This window comes from Xenopus laevis, chromosome 3S, assembly GCF_017654675.1.
Source record: "Xenopus laevis strain J_2021 chromosome 3S, Xenopus_laevis_v10.1, whole genome shotgun sequence".
NCBI lineage: Eukaryota > Metazoa > Chordata > Amphibia > Anura > Pipidae > Xenopus > Xenopus laevis.
In genome coordinates, this window is record NC_054376.1 from 85,116,184 (window position 1) to 85,143,929 (window position 27,746).

Sequence of the window (27,746 nt, forward strand, 5' to 3'; positions counted from 1 at the left end):
GTAATGGTAGATATCCAGGTTACAGGCCCACAATCATATTGTACATCACATGAATTGGCACTGTGCTCTTTGACAAACTATTATTATTTACCTGAATTTATTTGGCATAATACATAGAAATGATATATATATGTGGGGATTATCGGCACTCACCACTCATATAGTCACTTGCTGGGTGCTATCCAAAAATATTCAAAGCAGTCCATGAAAGCACTCACAGTGATCACTGGTGATCGCTGTGAGTGCTTTTCATGGACTGCTTTTTTTATATATAAATATATATATTTAATAAAGGCTGTTGCACAATGGGGTCTTGCAAAAAATGATTATTTATTATTTAACAAATATTTGTTAATCATTTTTTTGCAAGACCCTGTTGTGCAACAGCCTTTATTCAATTTTCATACATATATTCTGTAGCACCAGGGCAATAACCCATAAATCTCATGCTTTATTTGTGCATGGATATTAATTAAACAAAAAAGACTATCATCATAGTTTTATATACTGGAAAGCAGATATGCCACCTGCTGCACCACCATGACCCTATTGCCATTTAGTATTGCAGTCTGCGGACAAGATTTTTAAATTCTTGGTTAGAGTGCTAATTTTGTTTTGGGAACTGAGATACAAATGTTATGGGGGTTTTTTTTAACACTATTTGCATGGTGTAAATATATTAGAAAGTTAGTAGCTTTGGAATCAGCATAAAATATTTGGAGTTCTCCAATATAGAGGTCGATTTTTTAGGTTTCGCTATTTTGTGTTTTCCATTGCTGTGCATAAAAGGATTTCTCTAAACCAAAACAAAAGGTTATACAGTAATATTTAAGTGATTTTTTTTTATCATTAATAGTTTTTACTTTATACAATTTAAGAGGCCACTTAGATGCAGAGCACCATTAGACCAAAAATCACATCCTTTTCCTATACAACTGCAGATCCCTTATGAATTTAAGCAGGATATTGCTACATGCATGGCAGTTAGCACCCTCTAACACAGGTTTAGTCTTTAATTTTGTCTGTGGTGGAGGACAGGCTTAGGGTGATATAGAAATATGTTAATAAAATTAAATATAACAAATCTGCAATAGATTTACCTTTGTTGTTTTGACTTTACTCCCTGAGGCACAACTCCAGCCTTTCTGATCTGGTAGAACTTTGCATTCTTCACCTTCAAGACACGGCTGCATATGGCACCACCATTTCTGCTCAACAATTGATGCTAAATTGGAATAATATAGTAAACATAATGAATATTTTTGATTTCAGATTTGTGTTGAGATTATATAAACAAAAACTCTCAGCAATATTTATTAGCCTAGATGGGTTATACAAAACAGCAATAACATTCTAGCAGCATATATTATCTGGTTGTTAGGAGCTGTTGGCCATGGGAACATGATATTTCTGAGCTGGAAAAGGTAAATAATGCAAAAACACATAAAATAGAAATAGAAAACCAACTGCACACTGAATTATACATGATAATTTTAAAATGAACAACCAGTTAAAACGTGATTCTCAAACTGTCCTACATAAGTGACTATCAATTTCAGATGACCTCCAGCATTTTCCATTAAGGTAATTGAGAACAAATCTACGGCAGGTAGGTGTTTTAGGCACAACCCCTTGTGCAATAGTTCTAAAAGAGGTTAGAATGGGAGTATAATTGTATCCATTAAAATACTTTAACATTCTCTAATTTCACAGTAGAGCCTATCTTGGTGTATAAAGTACAAGACATGCAAATCATGTACCCTTCACCTCACAGGCACATCTGAATGCTGTCCAATAATTGGTGCAAATCTTTGTACCTTCTGTATATGGTGGAAAATGTTGTGCCTGATTGCAGAAGAATTCTATTTGGGTAAAAACACTTGGCACTTTGTCATAATTTTGTTGCACTTTGTGCTCCTTTACTAAATGAGCCCTTAAATCTCTATGAAGCAAGATTGCATTACTTTTTTTAAGCTTCCATGCTGATTCTCCGATGTTGGAGATGATTTCATTCCAACAAACTTTAAATTATATAATCATGCCATTACAATGCAGTAGTGACCATAGAGTAACAAAAGGTTCATTTGTTTACAAAAAGTTAATTTATTTGTTTAATTGTTCATTTATAGAGAACCATATGTCTCCAAAAGTTTACTAATAAAGTGCTAAGAATGACTTTCCTTGTCATTAAAAATTTAATTTTGTACTATGGCAAGGGTAATTTTCTTATTTTTCTCTTTTAAGTAGTGGTGGCCTGAAACTCATATGAGCACACAGTTTTAATCTATAACCCTATCATTAAAGCTAGAACAGACTCATGAGTGTGTTGTACCATAAGGTTTCTTTATCTCTGTAATACACACTTATTAGGGTAAGGCCAGACGAGGAGATTCAGGGAGGTTTTGGCGCCTGGCGACTTATCGCCACGTCTTTTGCGGGACTATCTCCCCAAACTGCCTCAGCGTTTTTTCCCCATAGACTACAGCGCAAAATCACCTGCGCTAATGCACACGCGACGATTCGTTTTCAATAGTCGCTCAAAGTTCCCCCGAGGCAATGTGGAAAAAACGCTGAGGCAGTTCGGGGAGATAGTCAGGCGACAAAACCTCCCCGAATCTCCTCGTCTGGCCTTACCCTTAAGGTGTATGTATAATCAATAAGGGAAAAGTAGCTTACAAGGAATTGTGAAGTAATGTCTGCTGAGATGTTGTTCGTAGGAGGAAAGGCCACACTAATCTATTGTGACACAGGCATGATGGCCTCTGCATTTTGCCTATAGTTGATGTCTTCTACTACAAGAAGTGATGGCCTTTAGCAACTGGGTAGACATCTTCTGATTAAATACATACATACAGTACATATATACATACATACATACATACATACAAGTAACAACAATGCATTCTATCCAATACAACAAAGTAAATAAAATGTATGACAGCCTTGATTTTGCAAGCTTAGCAATGATCACAGCCGAATTTAAACTGTTGAAATATTACGAAGAATAATAAATGAATAATAAGAATTGTATACTTATTTTTTTCAGTGATTTGTTGCATATGTTTTAAAATTATGTCTAGAAATGGGTTGTGAACATATTCTACTTACCATCCACACAAGAAGGAGTTGCTCTCGTTGTCCCTGCCACTTGTCCTGGAAAACATGAGCACTTCACTGTTTGGGACCTTTCTTCTATCTTATTTTTATTGCAACATCTGTGTAGGGTCACAACTTCACAAGTTCCAGTTCTAACATGCTGAGCTGAGAAAAGAATTGTTATATTTATTATATTTTCAAGTATACAGCAACATTGTACAGCGTATGACATGTGCATCTACAAATTCAAGTTATAGAACCACAACACAAAAGAAAACTATTATAAATTAAGTTGAAGTAGTGCCAGCTCCAGGCTGATGATAATCCAGGTTTTCATATGTCATTAGAGCAGGCCTCAATACGGGGCAGATTCACTAACTTCGAGTGAAGGATTCGAATGAAAAAAATTCGAATTTCGAAGTATTTTTTGGGTACTTCGACCATCGAATTGGTTAAATTCGTTCGAATTCGAACGAAATCGAACGAATCGAACGAAAAATCGTTCGACTATTCGACCATTCGATAGTCGAAGTACTTCCCCTTTAAAAAAAACTTCGACCCCCTACTTCGGCAGATAAAACCTACCGAAGTCAATGTTAGCCTATGGGGAAGGTCCCCATAGGCTTGCTAACCTTTTTTTGATCGAAGGATTTTCCTTCGATCGTTGGATTAAAATCGTTCGAATCGTTCGATTCGAAGGATTTAATCGTTCGATCGAACGAAAAATCCTTCGACTTCGATATTCGAAGTCGAAGGATTTCAATTCGAGGGTCGAATTTCGAAGTATTTTTTACTTCGAAATTCGACCCTTAGTGAATCTGCCCCTAACCTTTCTATTTCAATGTACACATCATTTTGTCTCTATTTGAGTACTTTGCACTTGTTTTTGAGTGACAAACAAATGGACAGACAGACAGACATATACAGTCATATTAAAAAGTTTGGGAATCCCTCTTAATATTTTGGAGTTTTGTTTATCATTGGCTGAGCTTTCAAAGTAGCAACTTCCTTTTAATATATAACATGCCTTATGGAAACAGTAGTATTTCAGCAGTGACAAAGTTTATTGGATTAACAGAAAATGTGCAATATGCATCATAACAAAATTAGAGAGGTGCATAAATGTGGGCATCCCAACAGAGATATAAGTTCAATACTTAGTTGAGCTCCTTTTGCAAATGTAAAAAACTTTAGATGCCTCCTATGGCCTTTGATGAGTGTCTGGATGGCTGTATTTTTGACCATTCATCTATACAAAATCTCTCCAGTTCAGTTAAATTTGATGGCTGCCGAGCATGGACAGCCTGCTTCAAATCATCCCATAGATTTTCCATGATATTCAAATTGGGGGCTGTGACGGCCATTCCAGAACATTGTACTTCTCCCTCTGCATAAATGCCTTTGTAGATTTCCAAGTGTGTTTAGGGTCATTGTCTTGTTGGAATATCCAACCCCTGCGTAACTTCAACTTTGTGACTGATGCTTGAACATTGTCCTGAAGAATTTGTTGATATTGGGTTGAATTCATCTGACCCTCAACTTTAACAAGGGCCCCAATTCCTGAACTAGCCACTCAGCCCCACAGCATGATGGAACCTCCACCAAATTTGACAGTAGGTAGCAGGTGTTTTTCTTGTAATGTGGTGTTCTTCTTCTGCCATGCTTTTTGTTATGACCAAATAACAAAATTTTTGTTTCATCAGTGCAAAGCACTTTGTTCCAAAATGACTGGCTTGTCTAAATGTTCTTCCAGGTCTTTGGAGGTGATATTTCCATTGTCTGTAACCATTCTCAAAATCCTCCAGATATGCCGCTCCTGTATTTTTCTTGGCCTGCCAGACCTGGGTTTTACAGCAACTGTGCCTGTGGCCTTCCATTTCCTGATTACATTCCTTACAGTTGAAACTGACAGTTTAAACTTCTGAGTTCGCTTTTTGTAGCCTTCTCCTAAACCATGATACTGAACAACCTTTGTTTTCAGATCTTTTGAGAGTTGCTTTGAGGATCACAACTTGCAATAGGTCACCTTAAATACCTTTTCTCATGATTGGACATACCTGCCTGCTTAATGAGCTAATCCAACCAATTCGGTGTTGCCAGTAATCAGTGTTGAGCAGTTACATGCATTCAAATGAGCAAAATAAGGGTACGGCACAGCCAGTTTTTCACATTTGATTTAATTTCATACAACTGAATACTGCTTCACTCAAAATATTTGTTTAGAAAACACCCCAGATGTTCCTGGGAAATGAAAGATATACCACTTTTATCTTTTTTGTTAAAAGTGGAGTAAATTATTATGCAGACTGAGAGGGGTTCCCAAACTTTTTCATATGACTGTAGATGCAGTCATGATTTTCTAGTAGAGCTAAGGTATGAAGATCCAAATGAAGAAGATCCGTTATCCAGAAAACCCCAGGTCCCGAGCATTCTGGATAACAGGTCCCATACCTGTACATTCATTTGCACTTGGCTATTATGAGAAGAATTCATGTATCTAATTCCTACTTAGAAAGACAATCAACTTGCAGAAGAAATGGTGACCAATTTTGCAATTTACAGTAAGTACCGCGTTAGTACTGTAAACCTGTCATTACTCTCACAGGCCCCATACTCATACTATTCATAAATAGAGGCCTTCTGACTAGGAAATAGACACCCAAGCCAATGGCTCTGCAATAACCTTGCTTGCTGTAGTATATGGCAAGGAAAAAAACAAGGTTTAAAATTATTTTTAAATGGATGCTTTCATGATTTTTATGGTATAGTTTTTATTACTAAATTACACTTCGTACATTGTAAGTAATTCATTCTACAATATTAAATGTTATCCTTGAACCAATAAATGTATTTTTTTTAGTTGTAATAGAAAGAGCCAACACTTCACAATGGAACTGCTGTCAGATAATCAATTGTTTCACATGATTGCGTACACATTGGAAAACAACCACGTGTCTAGCCCAGTCAGATTTCAAAGATATAAAATATAAAAAAAAAAATCTGCTTTGTTTTTTGTAAAATGGATTTAAATGTAGGATTCTGCTGGATGAGTTCTATTAACTTATTTTTTGTAATAAAAAAAAACGTTTTCTCGTGAAAAAATTAGATGAAATAATTATAAAATGATTCAACATTTATTTTGTCCTAGAGAACTTTACATTGAAAAACCTGAAGATTAAAAGCAAAACCCTTTTTCTCAGTCATTGCATATTGCCTCTATATCAACAAAAATAGAAATTAAGCTACTTCCTATTATATGTTATATTATATATAATTTATTGGAAACCATATGCTAAACAGTTGATGATATTGAATGCACAGTACAAGCTTTGAATTTAATAAATGGTAGTTGATCTAAAGGGGCTTGATTTAAATATGTAAGACAATTGATTCTATTAATGTTACACATAGAAGCAACAAAAAAGGATGCTCTAAAATGCAAACTATTTTAAAACTTCAGACGGTTGGATGCCAAAGCTATTAAAAGAAGGATTGCTTGCTATTACTGATGAGCGAATTTATTTGCCAGTCATGAATTTGTGGTGAAATTCCGCACATCTCAGCCCCAACAAAATTGTCTTTGAGAAAAAAAGATACATTAAGAAAAAACTCCCATTGGAGTGAGAAAAAATTGTCACACGCATAAAAACTATTTTTGCTACCCATTGACTTCAATGAGTTTCCAAATTATTTGGCCATTTCGCAAATTTTTTCAGTTTCCCAAATTTTTCGGGGGAAGCGAAATGGGACAGATTCGCTCATCACTACTTGTTATCATTGTCACTGTTATGGAGTGTTCTCCATAATACACTGCATAATTGAGACACATGCTGCATGCCCTGAACAGTGTTCCATATAGTTGCACAGGAATCAATGTTTTCTGTATTGTAAATAACCCAGAGAGTTCACCGACAGTACAAGTAGAAATGGTAGAAATAAGTATTTTCTTATACTAAGCATAATTAGTCCCTTTAAAAAATGGAAAAAGTCAAAATATTTTAATGCAAATCGTAATTATAAAAAGTATGCAAAATATGTAGAACAGATGTTAAAATAGACCACATTACATTTAATTAAATGTACTTTGTTTCTTGAATATAATGTTCTCCTCTTTGCTTCTTTGCCTTGTTATAGCTTTTTTAAGTTTTGCTAATAAATTGTTTCTCTGTGCACTTCTATTTAATGTTCTACAAAGGCTGCCTAGGTCTGATCTCTAGAGGTATACTGTACAGTATATATATATATTTTACAGACCAAGCAAAAAGTAAACCACCTACATGCGCTAATAGGCATAAGAAATGCAAGCTACTCAGTAATACAATTCATTCCTGAACTTTCTAAAAATTATTTGCTGGAATAAACCAAAGTGTATTTTTGGATTAATCAAGAAAAATACAGATAAAAGATAATTTTTTTTTCTTTTTTTTTGTGTGTATTGCATAATTACCCTTATAAAACGTACAAAACTGTAGTAATATATATATTTGTACTAAACTTCATAATTTATAAGGTCTATAGCAATTAAAAAAAGATTTTTGAAGAAAATAATCTTTAAACATTTGAATTTGGATAACATGGAGTCTTTGGGAGGTAGCCTTTCTGTAATTTAAAGCTGTCTGGACAAAGGGTTATGGACAACGGATCCCATACCTGTATATGAATCAAATGTTATGAATTGTATTGTAGAAAATATATCAGAATTTGCCATGCAAAAGTGGCCATTGGCAAACAAAGTAATATAGATTTACAGGGGATTGTCAAAGTTTAGGTTTTTTTATCAGCACATTATTATAATTTAACATACATTAATAATCAATATGACATTTGTTAATAAGTTCAGAGATGAAAGATGTGTTCATAATTGTACTCAATTTAATCAAACTACTAAGTGGTATTATTACCACAAATTGCAAATGTATAGGATCCATTATCTGGAAATCCGTTATCCAGAAAGCTCCAAATTACAGAAAGGCCATCCCCTTAGACTACAAAATAACCCACATTTTTAAAAATGATTTCCTTTTTCTCTATAATAATAATAATAATAATAATAATAATAATAATAATAATAATAATAATAATAATAATAATAATAATAATAATAATAATAATAATAATAATAATAATAATAATAATAATACAGGACCTTGTATTTGATCCAAAGTGAAATATACAGTGTAATTAATTCTTACTGTAAGCAAAACCAACATATTGGATTTATGTACATGATTTGCTAGTAGACAAGGTATTGAGATCCAAATTATGGAAAGATACATTATCTGAAAACCCAGGTCCCGAGCATTCTGGATAACAGATCCCATACCTGTATGATTTTTGTAGTAGTTAAGCTTTAGTATGTTGTCCCATTCCCAGGAAACCTTGTCGGCGCTAACCCCCCTCCCCCCCTCCCGTGTATTGCCCCCCCTCCCTCCTCCCCCCTGGCCTACCCCTCCCGCTGGGCAAATGCCCCTAACTTGTTACTTACCCTTCTGCGCAGGTCCAGTCCAGGGAGTTCACAGGCGACATCTTCTTCCACGCGATCTTCTTCCTCCTTTGACCGGCGCATGCGCAGTAGGATCGTTTCGCCGGTACGATCTACTGCTCATGCGCATGACTTTTGGCGCATGCGCAGTAGATCCGTACCGGCGAAACGATCCTACTGCGCATGCGCCAAAACGCCGGTCAAAGGAGGAAGAAGATCGCGTGGAAGAAGATGTCGCCTGTGAACTCCCTGGACTGGACCTGCGCAGAAGGGTAAGTAACAAGTTAGGGGCATTTGCCCAGCGGGAGGGGTAGGCCAGGGGGGAGGAGGGGGGGCAATACACGGGAGGGGGGAGGGGGGTTAGCGCCGACGAGGTTTCCTTCCCCTTTAATGAAACAACAGGAGCCAGAAATGGTGTAAAATAGCCACAGCATTTATTCACATTTTATCAAATAAATAGGGCCTTGCCAGCCTCACCCCAAGGCAATATTCAATGCCATTATTCCAAAAGAGATCACTACTATGGTCTGCTTCTCCTTAGTGAAGTCTTGAGTCATTACATCCATCACTGAACATTAGGCTGCCTTTACCTACAGAGAGGATGGCCCCCAATGTTCAACAGCCTGTCATCTAGCACAAGCAGTAGTAGCGTCTGCATCAATCACCCCACTGTGCGGTCACAGGAGAGAACATCATTTCTCCCTCTTCTAAATTAACCTGTATAGTACTCTGGAAAGATCCTACCGCTGCTGTGACAAATACAACTTGAAATACAGTATCATATCTCCACTGTTTTGGACCAGAGGAAGGCAATAAACCCAATCAGTGGCAATTATGCCTCAAGAAGAAAGAAAATCTGACCCCTGTGGCAATCTGAAACATTCCCTGGGTCAAGCATTTGACATTCATTTAACATGAATAATAGCATGCAGACTCTCACATTTATACTGTGTAACAGTACCCAAACCACAATATAACAGTGCATGCAGGAAAACATCCACATTCGGTTATTTCATACATAATATGGGAACATAAAGAACAGAAACTTTTGACATTTCCGAAATATGCAAAAGTTGCAAATCGGGGTTGGGGAGGAAGTGTGGGATATTTCTACCTGCTCAGAAGATAAAGAAGTTAACTGCTTCTTCTCCTTACATCACTTGCCTCTCTTTGTCTGCCCCCAGCCCACCTTTCCCCTGCCTTAACTCATTCCTTCTCACCCAATCAAAGAAACATCTTATTCTGCCAGCCTTTAAACATAAACGATTGTTATTTGGCTGCTGGTCATTCTGATCCATTTTCATGCAGCCCCTGCATTTATAGCTCCAGTGCTTTCCTTTATTTAAGTCAAGGAATAATTATGGCAAGATTGATAGCCCTAATCGATTTCTTTCAGCAACTTGGCATTTGCCTAAAATTCCTTTTGAAGCAGCAGACAAAGAACAAACAACAAGGAACAGAATTAAACTGAGGACTTATTTAAAAAAGCTTAATTTGTACTTGTTAGTGGCCATGTCAAAATGACTACTTCTTATAATTTACTAGTATAGCATAATATAAAACTGTATTTATATAAAATTTTGAATGTTAATATGTGCTACAATTTTTTTAAAATATCGAAAAGCCTATTAAATATAAAACAAATTATACAAAAGGATTGGCCGAAATGGCATCTGCATTTGCAATTCAGATAGACAGCCCAATAAGCAGGACACCAGCTAGTAATAATACATTTAAAAGTAAGCATTGTTTAGAAAATTAGTGCATCGCTCTTTTGCGGGAGGCAAAGGTTAAATAATGAATAAAGTAAATGGTGATTCCATGCCAATTTTTTGGCTGCGCAATGTGAAACATAAAGAATGAAATTGGGTCATTTCAACAATTATGCTTCAGCCAGTAAAATTTTCATTTTCATTATTGTAGTCATGCCTGTTCTCAGTTTGTTTAGTTATTGTAACCCTCCTACAATGATAATTAAAAATTGTGTCCTTACAAAGGATGCAATTGTTTTTACAAAAACCCTTTAAAAATCAAATAAATATAAGTTACAAAAGAACCATGTCCTTTGCTTAGTGTAATCAACCAGAAACACACACACAAAAAGTATACACATAACAAGCTTTTTACAGAATATACTAGGAGTGGATATATCAGTTGTTTGGTTTCATTAAAATTATGCATCAAAATATGGAAAAGGCCATTTAGTCTAGATCAAAAATAACAAATGTAATGTTTTGTTAATTTAACTTACGGTATATAGAATTAAAAATTCTACAAAATTTAACAAATGTATATGGAAACATGGGAAAGGTGGCTTGCAAAATAGTATCCAGTAAGCGGGATAGCTTGTCCTAGAAAAGAAAACTTATTCCCAGGGGCTAACAAAAAATTCATAACTTCATACATGACAGAAGCAATGCAAACAGATGCTAAATAAGGCTTGTCTTTTTTTACCATAATTAAAATTGAATTGAATTGAGCTGAAAAGAGTAACATGCCCTTGGAATTAAAAAACTGCAACTACCCCCCTTAAAACAGCGCATGTGTAAGATTTACTGAAATCTCTGCAATCCAATATTCTCTGTATTCCCTCCAGCACACACTTTAAAACACAATACCTTTTTAACAAAGGTACTGAATCCTGATGGTTTGAAATAATAGCAATGCACTCCAGAAGGTACTCTGCAGAACAACCTGTCACTATTGGACATGGACATTAGCACACAGCAAGAGACCTTAGGGCAGAGTTAAAGTCAGCTGCCAGAAATTTAAAAAAAATATTTCCAGCATTAAGAACATATACTAAAATTGTGTCTGCCCAGCTGAGTGAATATCAATCAAAATAGTCACTGCGTAGCCCTTAGCCACTCTGTAGAATATATATAGAAAAAGGCACAAACGTTCTTTGGTGTCTGTGTTTAATATACTTCTGCATCTAGTGTCCTTAAATTCTCCGTACTATATGGTTCTGCACTAGTGATGGGTGAAACATTTTGCCATTGTTAAATTCGCAGCAAATTTGGCATTTTCACAAAAGTGAAATCGCAGGAAAAAAAATAAAATGATAAAACCCAGCAAAACTTTTTTTTTTCTTTGCCAGAGGCTGAGGCTGATGGGTGCATGCGCAAAGGTGTCCAAACTGACAATGCTGGGGAGATAGTGAGTGCGGAATGGGAAGGGAATTGACACACAGAAACCGAGAGAAAAAATTCTAGCAAAGTGGCACCAGGGATCTGACACCATGATATACAAATGCAGGGCAACAAAACAAGCCACAAGTAGGTGCAGAATGCTTCTTCTTGCCTCATGTTGCACAGGGGGGCTTTTTCTTTTGGGGTGTCCAGCATTGTCTGCCTGCCTGGGTGCCAACTCCATCCTTGGGTCATCAGGGAGCCAGGAAAGATGGAGCAGCAGCACTGCCAAGTCTGGGGCTTTGCTCACAGTCTGGCTCGAGCAAGTTAATGTTGCTTTGGGAGGCTGCTCAGCTGACAGAGTTGCGGTGCCGCTAGAGGCTGCCAATGGTTGCTGTGGGAGCGGCAGCTGCCTGGCATTCCGAAGCAGAGTGAAACGGAATGGCTTGCATTAACTGCTTATCAACCCATTGGGTTAGGGTGGGCAGAGTTATATGGGGACAGGTCCAGAGATGTTACAATGTAATTGCCGGGGTTTGTCAGCCTTATTCCCCATTCAGTAGGAGACTTAACAGTTGCTATTCATCATTGCCTAACCCCCTGAGCTCTAATAGTGGAAGTGGGATTATTGCATGACACAACTCCAGACATCTTCAGTATGCTGGGGTATATATCAACCAGGACTGTGAGCATAGGACAGACACTGGACATTTAATAGTTTGACTTCTATTCAAGGAATAAAATCACCTTTGGATCTTTAGGTTTCACAACAAAAATTGTCTGTAAGCAAATATATCTGGCAATATGTGGATCAAAAATTATGCACGACAAAATCAAAGCGTGAGGCAAACCAGTTTTTCAAATCTTTTTCCATTTCGCAAATTTCTCTAGAACTTTGCAAATTATTTGGCGAAGCAAAACGCAACAGATTCGCCCATCACTCTTCTCTACAGCATAGTTTTGTAAAAGTTCTCAGTTCACAAAGTTCCAAAGTTGGATCAATAAAGGTTAACTATTACATACTCCTAAGCATGTCTATGGTTAGTGCCCTCTGCCCTGTGGGAAGCAGGTATTCCCATTAGCCCAAGCATAGTTCAGCAATTCCTTGTTCCCCTAGTGTATATTATCAGAGTGGACTATGCTCAGTAAGTGCAATAACCCATTGCAACCAATCAGTAGAATTTACTGGTCACCTGTTTCATAGCAAACATCTTGTTGTTATTGGTTGCTACATGTTACTAATGGTGCTAATAGGCAAATTTAGTGATATCAAGATACAACACAGGAGTGGGTGAGTCGTCAACTCATAGGGGTATATTTATCAAAGAGTGAAGTTAAAGATCACCACTGTTTGCTAGAGTGAAATTCTGCCACCTCTATTCATTTCTATGGGATTTTGAAAGGCGTATTCATCAAAGGATGAATTTTCACTTTCACCCATTGATAAATACTCTTTTAAAAATCCCATAGAAATGAAGGAGAGTGGCAGAATTTCACTCTAGAGGACTGCGGTGATCTCTAACTTCACTCTTTGATAAATATACTCCATAGATTGGATACTTGATACCTTAAAAACCATACATAATTTATCTACAGGATACAATTTCCTGGAAATTATTTTTTTTTATACAAAAACGAAAAGTATTTAGACAGTACATCCACACAATCCTCCTTGGCTGACCCGAAATAGTGGATTCGGTGCATCCCTAGTGGTAAGGTAGGAATAGCCTCAGTTTACAGACTTGGTGCAAGAACTTTTATAGAAGCGATGCAAAAGTTTATGTTGTCTCATTTGATTCTACAGTAGATCTTAGGAGCTCCAAAGCGTTGACAGTATTGCTTCAACTCTCTATCATTTTGCCCTGTCTTGTTTAATCTTGTCCCTGGTCTTTAAATTTGTTAATTTGTGTCCCCTGCCCTGATATTTGGATAGGATTAGATTGGATTGGTGTAATAATTGTGAGTTGTTCAGAGATCTCTTGCAGTGGCCTTGTCAGGACTTTCATTTTTGATACTGTTTATAGAGGTGCTTAATTGTTCATCTACTGTAGTTTAAGCAAAATGCTTTAATTTATTGAACAAAGGAGCAGAACTTTAGTTTAGTTTTTGGATTCTACTCAACAGATGTGTAGTTAAGCTGGAGCAGTCAAAGACTCAACAAGTGCTTCTCTCTGAACAGCACTAGATGGGAAGAAATGATTACCATGCTAGTATTTGGAGCTGTTTCAATCTGAAAGGAACAACCAGTATTTGTAAACCTCAAGACAGTATCACTTTCTGCACATTTTAAAGTATAATGTTTATTTTATAAAACAGACAATCCTATCAAAATTGATATATACATCTTTTTCCTTGCTTATAATGTTTTTTTCATTGTACTGGTGTTCTGTGGTGCCGGAGTAATAAGAAACACTTATAGTTTTTCTCTTTACAATTTATTGTGTCTAAAATTCATTATAACCACATAAAATAAGGACTTTCTTTCCCGTTATCTCAATGATAACACTAGGCCATTACCCTACTAAAGAGGTTAGAAATAATATAGAAAATAATACTAATAACTTAATGGAAGAATACTTTTAGAATTCATGTAAAAGAGTAAGGCAGTTACATGGAGGCTGGAAGAATAACAATGGTGTTAAATAATTAAAGAGTAAAATTTGGTGCTTGGACAGTGTAACGGAGAATGCACACCATTATAAATATGTAATTTATTTTATGCCTATTTTTATAGTTTTTCAGCATAATTTATTTTACACTGTTTGATAAATAGGTCCCTTTAGAGTATAAAACGAATTAAAACACAGCTAAAAAATATGATAGTTTTGAGAGAGAGAGAGAGAGAGAGAGAGAGAGAGAGAGAGAGAGAGAGAGAGAGAGAGAGAGAGAGAGAGAGAAGAGCACATGTTCCTTAGTACAGTGCACGGTTTTAGCAATGTCTAGAACACCTCCAGTCTAACAAGGGCATAAAGGAAATCTATATCATCAATAGTCAGGCCTTTTTCAGTTTTCTCCTGATATTTAGAAATATATTTTGTGCTAAGTAAGGGCACTGACTGGTACAAACATTTAAAAGCAAGATTTATGAACTAGTAGTAACCTCTTCAGCTACTTACAGTGGCTACTATGATTCCTTAGACATCTGTTTTGTATGTACATTTTGGTCTATATATGTCTTATATGTAAATGATTGGGAATCTATATCAACCTAACAGTTATAGATACAATTGGATAATCCTAAAGCATTATTAAAAGGAAAATTGGTAAGGAGATTTTGTCATAACTAACTGGCAATGTATATAGTGCTTAAAAAATTATATTCCTGCTGGCCCAGAGCTCTGGAATTCAAGTGTGCCATTATTTTGTGGTTATCACTATATTTATTACATTGTATTATAAAAATAGAATGATACATTTCTTACCTTTGTTATGAATTACACCAAATGCCAACTTCGCCCACAGAGTTACAATAAATATAATTATAAGTAATTTTCCTTTAATTGCTTTCTGCAGATATCTTTTATTCATCCTGGAAAAAAAAATCAAAATACAGTATGTTACATACAATACAAAAGTACATTTTCAACTGCCTGTGTTTGTTACTGTTTAGACTTCTATAATATCCTTCCCTTAAAGGAGAAGGAAAGCTATGGAGGCATTTTATTGCCAATAGATTAGCTGCAATAGTGCAAGCTAGAATGCTATTTATATTCTGTAGAATGTTTTACCATACCTGAGTAAAAAGCTCTAGAAACTCTCTGTTTGTTTAGGATAGGAGCTGCAGTATTAATGTGGTGTGAAATCACTTCCTGCCTGAGTCTCTCCCTTCTCTGGGCTCAGATTACAGTAGAGAAGGGAGGGGTGGGGGGAGAAGAGCAAACTGAGCATGCTCTTGTCCAGGGCAATGAGGTTTAAGATGAAGGCAGGAAGTCTGATACAGAAGCCCATGTGTACACAATAGAAGGAAAGAAATGCAGTATTTCTTTTGACAGGGGACTCAGAGCAACATTACTTGGGGGTTTAATGGTATATTTAGATGGACCTTTCTGATAAGGCTTACTTAGTTTTAACCTTTCCTTCTCCTTTAAGTGGCTGAAAAAGCTTCCAAATCCACATATATAAAGTGCAACATTGAAAATCTATAGTCTGTCCTAATTATAAACATACAATGCCATAAAACGCACAGTTTGGCTGGCAATACCAACATTTGGAAAGGTGTATTAAATGAATAAATAATAATAATTTAGCTGGAAAATGAGACTGGATAAACTACAAATTGCTGAAGAGAACAGATGGCTAAACAGGTATAGGATCTTTTTCTGTAATGCATGGGGCCCGGGGTCTTTTAATTAGGACACTGTGCCTTAAAAAAAAATAAAAAAAATTGCCTATTTACACAGGATGCTAGGGGTATTGGCAATGATGTATTTCGGGGCTTGCTGGGTCAGAGACACTGTATATACTCGTAAAGGTATATCTAATAATATAAGTCTTAATTATGGCTATGTACATATGTATTACAACAAAACTAATGGACTAGTCCCTGCTCCATACAAATAATTCAGCGGCCAGTTATATATGGATGACCAAATTGCACAATGTTGAAATGCAAGGAGTTGGCAGATTAAATAAATCATAAAGGGTTAGAGTGCAGTACAAATGTGCGGCAATAGTCCAAGTCTGCAAAATTCTTCTATTGGGGAGTGAATATACAAAGCAATAGGGTATCAACAAAAGAATACCCAGCAGGACTACCATTAAGCAATTCATCAGTGAGCTACAGTTCAATTTATATTTTTGAGATTAAATAAATGACAGACTGCAACAATAATTTTTTATGGAAAAAAATAGACTTAAAGCTTTATAAAAAAAACCTTGTAAGTGTACCACCTTCTGTCTTGTCTTGCCTCTGTCACATGTAAATATGGTCTTTTTAATACAGTTGGTAGAAACAGAAAAAGGTATAGCATAACCAGAGCAAATCACAAGGCCAATGGGTGCTTAGCTTTACCAAATCCTCACTGAGCAAAATCTGCCAATTGTTAACTAGACATCTGCCATTAACTTTTACATGTTCTCGGCAAGTCTGAGTTGGAGTACTTTTTTCATCGGACTTTTAACACCATCGGACCGAAAAAAATTGTTTTTTTACTCTGAAAAAATTGCAATTTCCCTTTTAAAAGTCTGACTAGAAAAATTCCAATCTTAATAAATAACCCCCCTAATCCCAATTCAACAAAAATATAACGACAAATATGTTAATTAGATAAATAAGGAAGAGAAGGAAGAGATCCTTGAATGAAGTTGACAAAATTGTAGGTATGACAATTGAATGTGTCATTCTTACTGGGGGATTTTGTTACTGTCTGTCAATGACTGGAGATTAATCACATCATTGACATTCATTATTGTTTAAATATGTCTTTTTGGTGGTGTATACCCTATGAAAATATTTACATTAGATACGTTTATTTTAAGTCGTCTGTAGGCTCTTTCTAATCCTCAGTAGGGATGGGCGAATTTGACCCATTTCGTTTCGACAAAATTTCGCTGCCGGCAAAATGTCACTGATGCCCATTAAAGTCTATGAGCGTCAAAAAAATGTTGTCACACGCGCGTCTTTATTTTTGGACACATGACGCCATACAAGTCTATGAGCGTCATTTTTGCGGCAATAAGGCAAAAAAATTCGCCCATCCCTAATCCTTAGTTAAGTTCATCATTTTCTTGGTCGAATGCTGCATTTAGAGTCCAAATTTGATCCTCTGATATTGTTTTCATCTGTAGGAAATGACATAGAACTTTTCCCAAAATACTTATTTAAATTGTGATGTATTGCAATGTAGCAATCAATGTGGGTACATATTTGCTTTCAGTTGGTCAGTGGCAAGGAAAGCCCCTTCCACCAAACAATTGTTCTATGTATTTGATTTTACTCTGAGGAGAAAAATGTCTGGCAGATTCTGCAACTGAGGTAGGAATGCATTATGGCATAAGGATTGTTTGGGAATTAAAACAGGAGCCCTGATGATGCTGTACATACAAGACCTTGAATGAAGTTGCATCCACATATCCAGTGTTGAATATGGATTTGGCCTACAGTACATGGACAATTTTATAGGCCAGTGTAAAGAGATTTTGAACTTTTTCTAAAGTGCAGAACCATGAATATGATTTTTGGGATGCCAAGTAATAAATGTAATAAGTGTAAATTTAGGAGTGCATTTCCTCTCATATCCTGGTGCCAGTAAGAGTTGTTAATATATGTATTATAATAATGTATTTATTGTATATGTTTCTTCTAACAGGAGTTAGACTACCTCTTCCCAACAGGACATGGGCTGTAAATTTGCTTCATTTTTTGGAGGTTGTTGAATATTAGACATCTCTTTATTTTGACATTTAGGAGCTAGCATTCCAAAACATGACTGATAGCACAATTACCATTTATGAAAATATTGCATCAGGGATGTATAGGAATGGTATCTTAGATAAAGCCTGATGCTCCATTACTTTTCTGTTACTATGTTTAATGCTGATGCAGACAGCAGAATTTTGCCACAAATCCGTCTGGAGAAAAAATTGCTCATTACTAGAATTACATTAGTTACAATTAAATCTTAAAATATCTACCCACCTTGATATATCCAACCAAACTGGAATGGCTTTAACCTTATAATTTGGCAAAATTTGTGTTGGTCAGTTGGGTCAGTTAAAGATGTCTAAATATTTAAGTCAAACACTGTGCTGAAGAAGAATATCTTATATCTGAAAGCATTAAATGCAGGAGAAAAAAATGGGAGAGGGTCAGGGAGTGTCAAGTTTGTCTCACTATCTGTAATGTAATAAAAGGTACTATGTTTGCCCAGGATCAGTCACCATTAGCAACTAATCAGCAAGTAGAATTTACTGGTCACCTGTTAAAAAGCAAACATCTTATAGGTTGCTATGGGTTACCGTGCCTGGGCAAACTTAGTGCCTTTTGGGGGAGGTTTGTAAGGAGGTAAAATATATTTTATTGTAGGGATGCACCAAATCCACTATTTTGGATTTGGCCGAGCCCCCGAATCTGACGCTAAAGATTCGGCCGAATACCGAACCAAATCCTAATTTGCATATGCAAAATAGGATTCGGATTCAGTTCGGCCGGGCAAAAGGATTCGGCCAAATCCTGCTGAAAAAGGGCCGAACCCCGAACCGAATCCTGGATTTGGTACATCCCTATTTTATTAATGCAGAGCAGAAAGCAGAGGGCACCAAACCATAAGGTTTTGCCTGTAGAGGAATCCCGCCGAGGAGCATATAAAAGTCAGTACTTTGCTGAAGCACCTCCTTTGACCCAACACCATTGATAGGAAAGACAGACATTTCTGAGCCAGACCAGGAAGGTACTAGATCCTTGCTAGGAATAGGTAGTGATTTAGATAAGGCTAGCAAGCAAGGGCAGTCTGCATCCCAATATAGAGTTTAGATGCGGGGCACTGCCCTGGGGCAATTTTGTGCTAGATAGGGAAGAGAGCATGTAGGGACTAGGCTAGTGGCAGCCTAGTGGGACTGTTGTGACCAGCAGAAGCTTGGGCACAGTATGCAGACACTGCAGAGAAGAAGGGGGCGAGTCATTTGGAGAGTAGGCCCCTTTGAACGGCTAACAGCTTTCTGTCTGTGCATGTCGGCCTTGGATGCTTCAGGGAGACACTTTAAGTGTGTGACAGGGGAATTGTGAGGATTTCTTGAAATATTAGAATAATTTATTAATTTTTGAGTAAGTTCCTGATCAATTGTGACTGCGGCCTGCCCCTTGAACATGTGAAGCTGTTAAATGTCTGCCTGGGTTCATCTCAACTACATGCGTCATGCTTTATTCATAATCTAAAGGCCAGTGGGTGTCCTGGCTGGGAGTGTGCCAGTTATTGGTTATCCCATTACAGGTTGGTTGTCTGGAAAAAAGATGCCTGCGAGGGGATATGGTTACTCTTTACACGTACATTAGAAGACATTATAGACAAATAGCGGGGGATTTTTTTTACCCATAAAAAGGATCACCACACCAGAAGCCACCCCTTCAGACTAGAAGAAAAGAACTTTAATTTGAAGCAACGTAGGGGGTTCTTTACAGTGAGGTTGTGGAATGCACTGCCAGATGATGTTGTGATGGCTGTTTTTTTTTAATGCTTTTCAGAGGGACTTGGATAATTTCTTGAACATGTATCATAGGCTATTGTGATACTAAAATCTACAATAAGTATAGATATTGGTATATATATATATATATATATATATATATTATGTGAGTATATGGAGGGGTCGGTGTTAGTATGTGTATGTATGGTTTCTGGGTTTCATTTGGAGGGGTTGAACTTGGAGAGGTTGATGACTTGATGGATGTGTGTCTTTTCAACCCAACTTAACTATTTCTGTTGTGATATCAGCTCAACATCTCAATAGAGTAGAGAATAATCTTTTAGTGTTGTGATAAATGACTCTGAGCTTGGCAAGAAAGATTGCAGAATACTATATATTAGATTCCTGAGAACCTTCCTCACCTGAGAGAATTTGCACAGTTGCTGCTGAACCTTTGCGTAGCACTGGTGAGGGGCATTAGCCATCACAACCAAAGTTCAGGTTCTGGACATAAAGAGCATGATGGATTGGTTGAGTTCCCAAAAGGTTTGCTCTGCTAAATGTGCAGTGAGTGCTTTCTACCACCAGTAGAAGGTAAAATGTAATACTTTCTTTACTTTGCCAGTTCCATCTGCTGCTTTAGTTCTCTGATAGTTTTAGGAACAGGCCAAATGCAATCCCCAATATCTCTGACTCTGCACTCAACCTCTTCCCTTTGCTCTTGCAGGGATTGCTGATCATCCCAGAGAAGCAAGATGTCTATTTTGAGTTGAGAGACTTTAAATCTACTTTGGTCTTCATAGCTTGACTAATCTGTTTTATACTCTAAGTGGTAAATGAAGAGATAGCTCTTCTGAATCTAGCAAAGTCTGAGGCCCATCTCTACACTTCAGCCACCATCATAGCTATGCAACTTTACAAGTTGCCTCAGTTATCTCATATAGCTAGGTTAAACTCTTGGGTGCGGGTTAAAAGTTGCTCACAAAGACTGTTGCTCACAGAGGGAGCTACTCATGTCTGCACACATTGCTGGTCTGGCTTTAGACTATGAAGGGGCATTATTAATATAGAGAAAGTCCTGGGAAGAGTAAGTAAGCCGATAAAGGCATGGAAATACTCAATTCTGAAAAAGGCTGACTGAGTTGGGACAGGCATACATATATAAAGGGAATCATACAATACATTCTCTGATACCTTAGGTCCTACTAGAGGACATAGTTGCTCCTCTTGAGATTAATCGTGGCAGTGATAGTACTGGCAACCAAATAAAACAATTTAAAGAAAGGTTTGGATGCACTTTTAGAAAGTGAGAAAACACATGATTACTCAAACAGACTCCTTAGATTTGCCTGTGCTTCTCTTTCTCTAGATCAGCTAGTTTAGGCAGATTTTCTTTGCAAAAACATTGTGAATTAATGAAATTGCTCTTGGACTTGCAACAGGCTAGTTGTTAAAATGGAGACTTTATAAAACTTTGATTTGAGCTACATGTCTAAGCAAATGTTTTATTGTAAAGATTGGGTAGCGTTCTATAAGCAAAAAGTCTAAAAACCTCTGCAATGAGAACATTTTGATTCTAATTGTATTATCTGGACTGATTATCTTGTAAGGAATGGGTACAATTTGAACAACACAACTTTCAGGTTCACTTTGGCTGTCTTTAACCACTGTGATGAGAATTGTGTTAAAAAGGTATCTGGTGAATTCTACTTCACTGTTAAATCAACAGTGCCTGATGTATTTAAGCTGTTCCTCTGCCAGCTCAGGAGCAGTATATTCTGATCAGGCTTCTACTTATTTGAGCACTTCCTCTATCCCACTTTGAGGCCTGAGTAATAAAACTATATCCCTAGCTCTAGTCACGCATTCTAGAATAATATACCTTCTTCTTATTTTCTCCTGGAGTCTAATCTGCTTTTTTAATCAGTGTTTTTCTGACCCATTGTTGTTGTTTTAGTTTCTGTTCATGTTTCTGCATTTGGCCATAAATGAAATCCTCCTTAATCCAGATCTTGAATTGTCTAAATCCATTTGAACATTACAAAGTATTACCAGTTCAGTAAAGGATGATTTGAAATGTGTTGGCACATTCATACTCACATATGCTATTTTCTTTTGAATTTCTTTGGGTTTATTTTTTTAAGGTTTATTTAGGACTTCACCATCTGTGTCCATTTACTCTGCAACATAATGAAAAAACATAAATTAAGGAGAATGTAGGAAGTGGAGCTCACCGATTCAGCATCTTCGAAGCGGGATGCCACCTTCCAGTGGCATCCCGCGAGAACTCCACAGGCGCATACACTCCCAATTCTGCACAGGACAAGATGAGTTCAGCACTGCGGGCGCTCAGCCGGAGAAAGTAGGAGGCGTATGTTGCTTCATCCAATGTGGCTTTATTAACGCAAACAGTGTGACATTCAATGGCATACAATAGTGCAGATCAGTCTACGCGTTTCGTGCCCAGAGCTACCGGCACTTCATTAGAGCTAAACTCGTAACACGTGAACACCCCTTTATATAATGTGTAGATTACACACCTGTGTCCACTTAAAGGTGTATTGTATCAAAAATAGTATACAATGATCAAATACCCCGTATTGTTACATTAAAACAACGTGAATCGTAAAAAAATATAAATTTCTCAACATCTCCTTCCAGTGAAAGTGGTGAGAAGAAAAGGAGATGTTGACAAATTGATATCTAGGAAAGAGATGAAATGGATGTTTACTCTAGATACTGTTAAACCATTAGGCTTGAATAAGGATTTGAAGTAAAAACATATACAGACTAGCAGAGATATACAGGAACCTAAAACAATAAGTATTAATGGATAATTAGGAGGGAGTACCTGGATAGGACATACAGTATATTATTATGTAACTTTATTAGAATATTGATATATATTATATGCTGAAAGTCCCAGATATAGTGAAACATTATTTCTTTTAGCAATTTGTAAATATGTAACAACATCATAATATGCAGTTTCCTTTAACAATGTTTTGCAACTATGTTGTAGTGATGAGGATGAGTAAGAGAATATGGAGTGGTTTTATTGAGATAACATTGGGAACAAGAAATAGTAAATATGGAATGGTGTTTATATACTAACAGTGGGGATGAATAGATACCATATACCACATTATGATAATTGCACATTTATATACATTTAATATAATATTATTCACTTGTTTGAATGAAATATTTATTGCACATTGTGTATTAGTATTTTTATCATTCTTATATAGATTCTATCTATTTATACACAAGTTGGGATATGTATTTAATGTTTGAGACTAGAGCATGAGGGTAGTGTTTTTACGATTCACTTTGTGTTAATATAACAATAAGGGGTATTTGATCATTGTATACTATTTTTGATACAATACACCTTTAAGTGGACACAGGTGTGTAATGGGTGTATCTACACATTATATAAAGGGGTGTTCACGTGTTACGAGTTTAGCTCTGATGAAGTGCTGGTAGCTCTGGGCACGAAACGCGTAGGCTGATCTGCGCTATTGTATGCCACTGTATGTCACGCTGTTTGCGTTAATAAAACCACATTGGATAAAGCAACATACGCCTCCTACTTTTTCCTGCTGAGCGTCCGCAGTGCTGAACTCATCTTGTCCTGAACATAATGAAAAAACAATGACAAACATTAAATTGTATCTTCTTATACTCTCTGTTCAAAATAAGTCTCATTACACCAATGATCTGATAAATGTAAGTCTGCATGGTACTCATTTGTAATGCAATCAACTTTTTATATGATGCTAGGTCTTAAATGCATTTCCACCTTTTTTGCTTTAAGTATTGAAAAAATATGTAATCTTATACCATCCTATTCCACATTTTCAACAAAAACCAATTGTTCCAAATGGGCAGTTTAATGGGCTTACTAAACATTAATTAAAGTAAATATATATTTTTGGCCCAGCCTTGCCAAATGAAAAACTGGTCTGGGATGTAAATTTCCAGAGAAGGCTATGGGCACCCATTTTCGTAAGTTTTTTTTTTTTTGTTTTAATCAATATCAATAGATTTAATCAGCCTCAATACGTAGTAATTCATTTCCCTTGAACAAGGGTTATGATAAAATTTGATTGATCCATAATCAACCAATTTGTTATGTACTGTTTGCTGCAATGATAATCATCAATTAGTAAATCAGCTTCTTTTTTTTTAAATTTATGCACCATAATCCAAATAGATCTTCAACCTCAGACTGTAAATGGAGTACAGTTGACAAAAAATATAATTTCTTCATAAGCACTTTAGTATTCTCAGAAAATTACATTCTTTAGTAAGATGCCTATAGCTCTGTAGGTAATTCAGAGGAATATTACCTCAACATTTTGTCATATTGGTCCTTTGAATGAGATCCAATGAAGGAGTTAATTTTCACCCTTTATGCATAGTTAATTGCCAAATAAAAAATACTATTATGCTTTTATGCTTGAATTGCCTTAACATACAGACACTGATCCTCAATCTTTCTTATCAGTACTACTCTAGCGTCCTGTGTACAGGATTCCCTGCCTCACAGATATTTTACATCAGTGTCAATCTGCCTCCTTGCAGTGGGAACCCTCTAATAAATATCACATCTAATAAAAGATTCTTCACTCCTTCAAAACCCATCACTCCCTTGGAGCAGTTTTTTAGGCTTATTCTATATTAAGAGAAAATTATTTATGGCATTTTTATCCTGAAAGAAGAACTGCTGTCAGATACAGTTAGCATGAAAAAAAAAAACTGTCCAGTTAGCTTTCTGCAGAAAAAAAAATATGTCACGTTTTTCACAGCAGCTTGGAATTTTACTATATTAGTTTTTCTATTTTTTAAATGTTTCACAAGTCAATGACTTTATTGTGATGTACTCGAACAGCTAAGTATAAGCTGTGCCAATGGCAGTACACTTATATTATAGTTATGTAAAATATATAATTATCTGTTACAGAACAATGTGGGTTTTGTACCCCTTTAACACTTTTCCTGCTGCAGAATGTAAAATATGTGATGCTAGTTGTCATGGACCAGATACTACATGTCTGCTTTCCATTCTCCCCCATAGTGAAATGCATAATCGAACAAACGGTTGATGCCGGCACAGTTGGATCTAAAATGTTAAACAGGGAGGAAAATGACATTTGCCTGCTCCTAGTTTAATGTTTATGTAAAATGTATTCAAAATTTGTTAGGTTTGTAACTGTTGTTTTTGCATACTATTAAAAGAAAAAAAATCACATTTGTGTCTAGTATTGATGCAACACAGTGCCAGTGTAGAAACCTTTATCAAACAAAAACGGCTTTCATAAATAATACAGATTACCAATAAAAGTTCCTGTTGTAGGAGATACTGCACAGGTGTGGATTTCAATACAATTTTGTCTCCTGCAATCAGTGCACATAGAGATTTCATCCTTTAGACGTGGCTGATGTCACCTAATTTCGGTTCCTTATTAAGCATGCACAGAAGAGGAAGCCCAAGCCCTGCTTATTCATGCTTTCTTTGCCAGTACATCATTGCTGTCCTAAATCTGACTCTATCAGCCACTCCACCAATAGGAAATAATACATCTTGTTTCCTAGGTGACACTTGGTTGCTAAGGAACTCCCCGCTCAGTTTAATACATTGAACTTTGTGAACAGCAGGTGAGCAGCCTGGCAATGATTGTGTCACCCTTGTGTGCGCTTCAATAAACTAAACATACAACGCACTTTGAGTTGAGTAACTTGATTCTGTAAATGTATATTTTGCTGCCTGTTACACTTTTTGTGTCCTCATCTTAGCTTGTGAAAATATTTGTCAGCACAAAATATTTCTGGGCACACACTAGTCACTAGTGTTTAATGTAAAGGTTTAATGTAGAGAGTGGAGTATTTAGGACAAAACAAAGCACTCCTTGCTCCTCTCCCAATATTATAATTTTGCAAATAATGCCCATATTTAGAGGCCAGAAAAAACGTTGTGCTGACAGATATTATCACCAAGCTCTACTCGTAGGGAGAGAGCACTGATTCATAGACATAATAATCAACTTCCAAGTGAAGTCACTACTTCGAGCAATGTATATGCTGGTATAGTAAAAGTTTCCTACATAATTATAGCCTTATAGGAGAACAGGATGCTTCTAATCTATGTATACTAAACTTTCTTTCTATAGTACCTTTCATTCTCCTTTAAGTGATCCGCCGAACCAAATCCAACCCCTATGGCCTTGACCAAATCAAAATCCTGCAAAAAAGTGTATCCTGGACTGCATCTTAGATTCTTTGCATTTCTAAATAAATTTAAATTCTTCTTAGAACCATAATTTAATCAACTGAAAGAGTTCTTCAATGTATTCAACACAACCACTTTAAAGAGATACGGTGAATTGTGCAGACAAAGCTACTATAGAACATTAAAACAAGGGACAGTGACAGGGGTAAAATATCTGAGGATCACTTTGCATTCATTTTTTGGAAAAACATAGCAAATTTTAGCTGTGAAAAAATGCTGCAATAAAGCGCCATAGAACACAATGTATTTTGCACAAAAATGACACCAGAAGAAAATACAATAATATATTCTGCACTGAAAAAGTTGCCATGAAAAAATGTTGCTGTGGAAAGAGTCACTGCAAAAAATGCCCATACAGTCCAATGTATTTTACATAAAAACGTTGCTGCAGAAAAAGTCACCCATTGACTTTGAGGCACATTTGTCAAGGGTCGTATCTCAAATTCATGTGAGTTTTTTTATACTCCCTTAAATTCGAATGAATTTGAAATTTGATGTGAGGAAATTTAAAACTCAGATGAAGTGAAACAACCCAAAAACTTGAATCAAATTAGATTTGAATTCTATCAAACTCTATTCAAGTTTTTTCTCTGAAAAAACCTTGAATGTCAGACTCAGGAAGGCTGCAAACATCTCCATATTGATCCCTGGACCTCTCCCATTGACTTAAATAGTCTCATTCGAATTCTTAAAGAGAGTATTATAAATCTCGAAAATCAAATTAAAATTTTTATAAAAACTCGAATAGAGTTTGAATAATTCCCTAGTCGAATTTGACAGTTTTGACCATAAAAAAATTAGAAAATTTGAAATTAAAATTCTAATTTTAAATTCAACCCTTAATAAATCTGTCCCTTAGGGGGTTATTTTCTAAACTCCAAATGCAAAAATCAAGAAACATTTGTGATTTTTTTAATAAAATAGGACTTTTAAAAAATCACGACATTTTTCGGAATTTATTAAACTCTGAGGATGGAAAAGTCCAAATCTGAAAATCCGGGATCTCAGACCTGTCAAGGTTGCATATAAGTCAATAGGAGAAGTCCCAATGATTTTTGGATGTACTCTGCAATAACCCAAAGTTTTAAAGCTTTCGGGTGAAAAGTCCAAAGAAATCATGAAATTCATGAAAATCAGATGAAAAAATCCGAAAACAATTGCAAAAAATCTGATTTTTACCAACAAAGCAAATTTTCGGGAAAATGTAATAATAAATAAGTGTAAAAAACCCGGATTTGTCTAAATTTATTATCGAAACACATTCGACCTAACTCCCAAACACGATCTAGCTTAATTTACTAAACATTTGGAGCAAAAATTGTATGTGTGGGAAAAGTCATGGGAAAGTCAAGACAAAATTGTGTGACAATTAGAATTGTGTGACTTTTTCAAATTGTTACACAAAAAATTCAAGATTATTGGACAGAAACTGAATTATTCTCAAACAAAACCAGCATCAAACAGCCTTAAACGCTTGAGAATCAGGAAGGCAAAAAACATCTTCTAATTATTAAAGGTTCTATTTGCCATTGACTTTTCCATGACTTCAACAAGTTTTAGCAGGAGTATTTTCAGATTTGGATTTTAAGTAGCTTCAGAGAACATTAAATCCCAAAAAATT

General features: G+C 36.1%; 1 protein-coding gene across 2 annotated transcripts in view; it reads right to left on the bottom strand.

Annotated features, from left to right (window-relative positions):
* Positions 1 to 27,746, bottom strand: part of LOC108713133 (chemokine-like protein TAFA-2) — a 50,230-nt gene that overhangs the window by 6,032 nt on the left and 16,452 nt on the right. For both annotated transcript variants that reach the window (XM_018255919.2, XM_041588584.1), the window contains exons 2-5: positions 21,931 to 22,010; positions 15,132 to 15,238; positions 3,109 to 3,261; positions 1,101 to 1,225 (exon numbers count right to left, since the gene is read on the bottom strand). In XM_018255919.2, coding sequence (XP_018111408.1) covers positions 1,101 to 1,225; positions 3,109 to 3,261; positions 15,132 to 15,238; positions 21,931 to 21,932 — 387 coding nt within the window. In that variant the 5' untranslated portion in view covers positions 21,933 to 22,010. The remainder of the gene's footprint in view (positions 1 to 1,100; positions 1,226 to 3,108; positions 3,262 to 15,131; positions 15,239 to 21,930; positions 22,011 to 27,746) is intronic.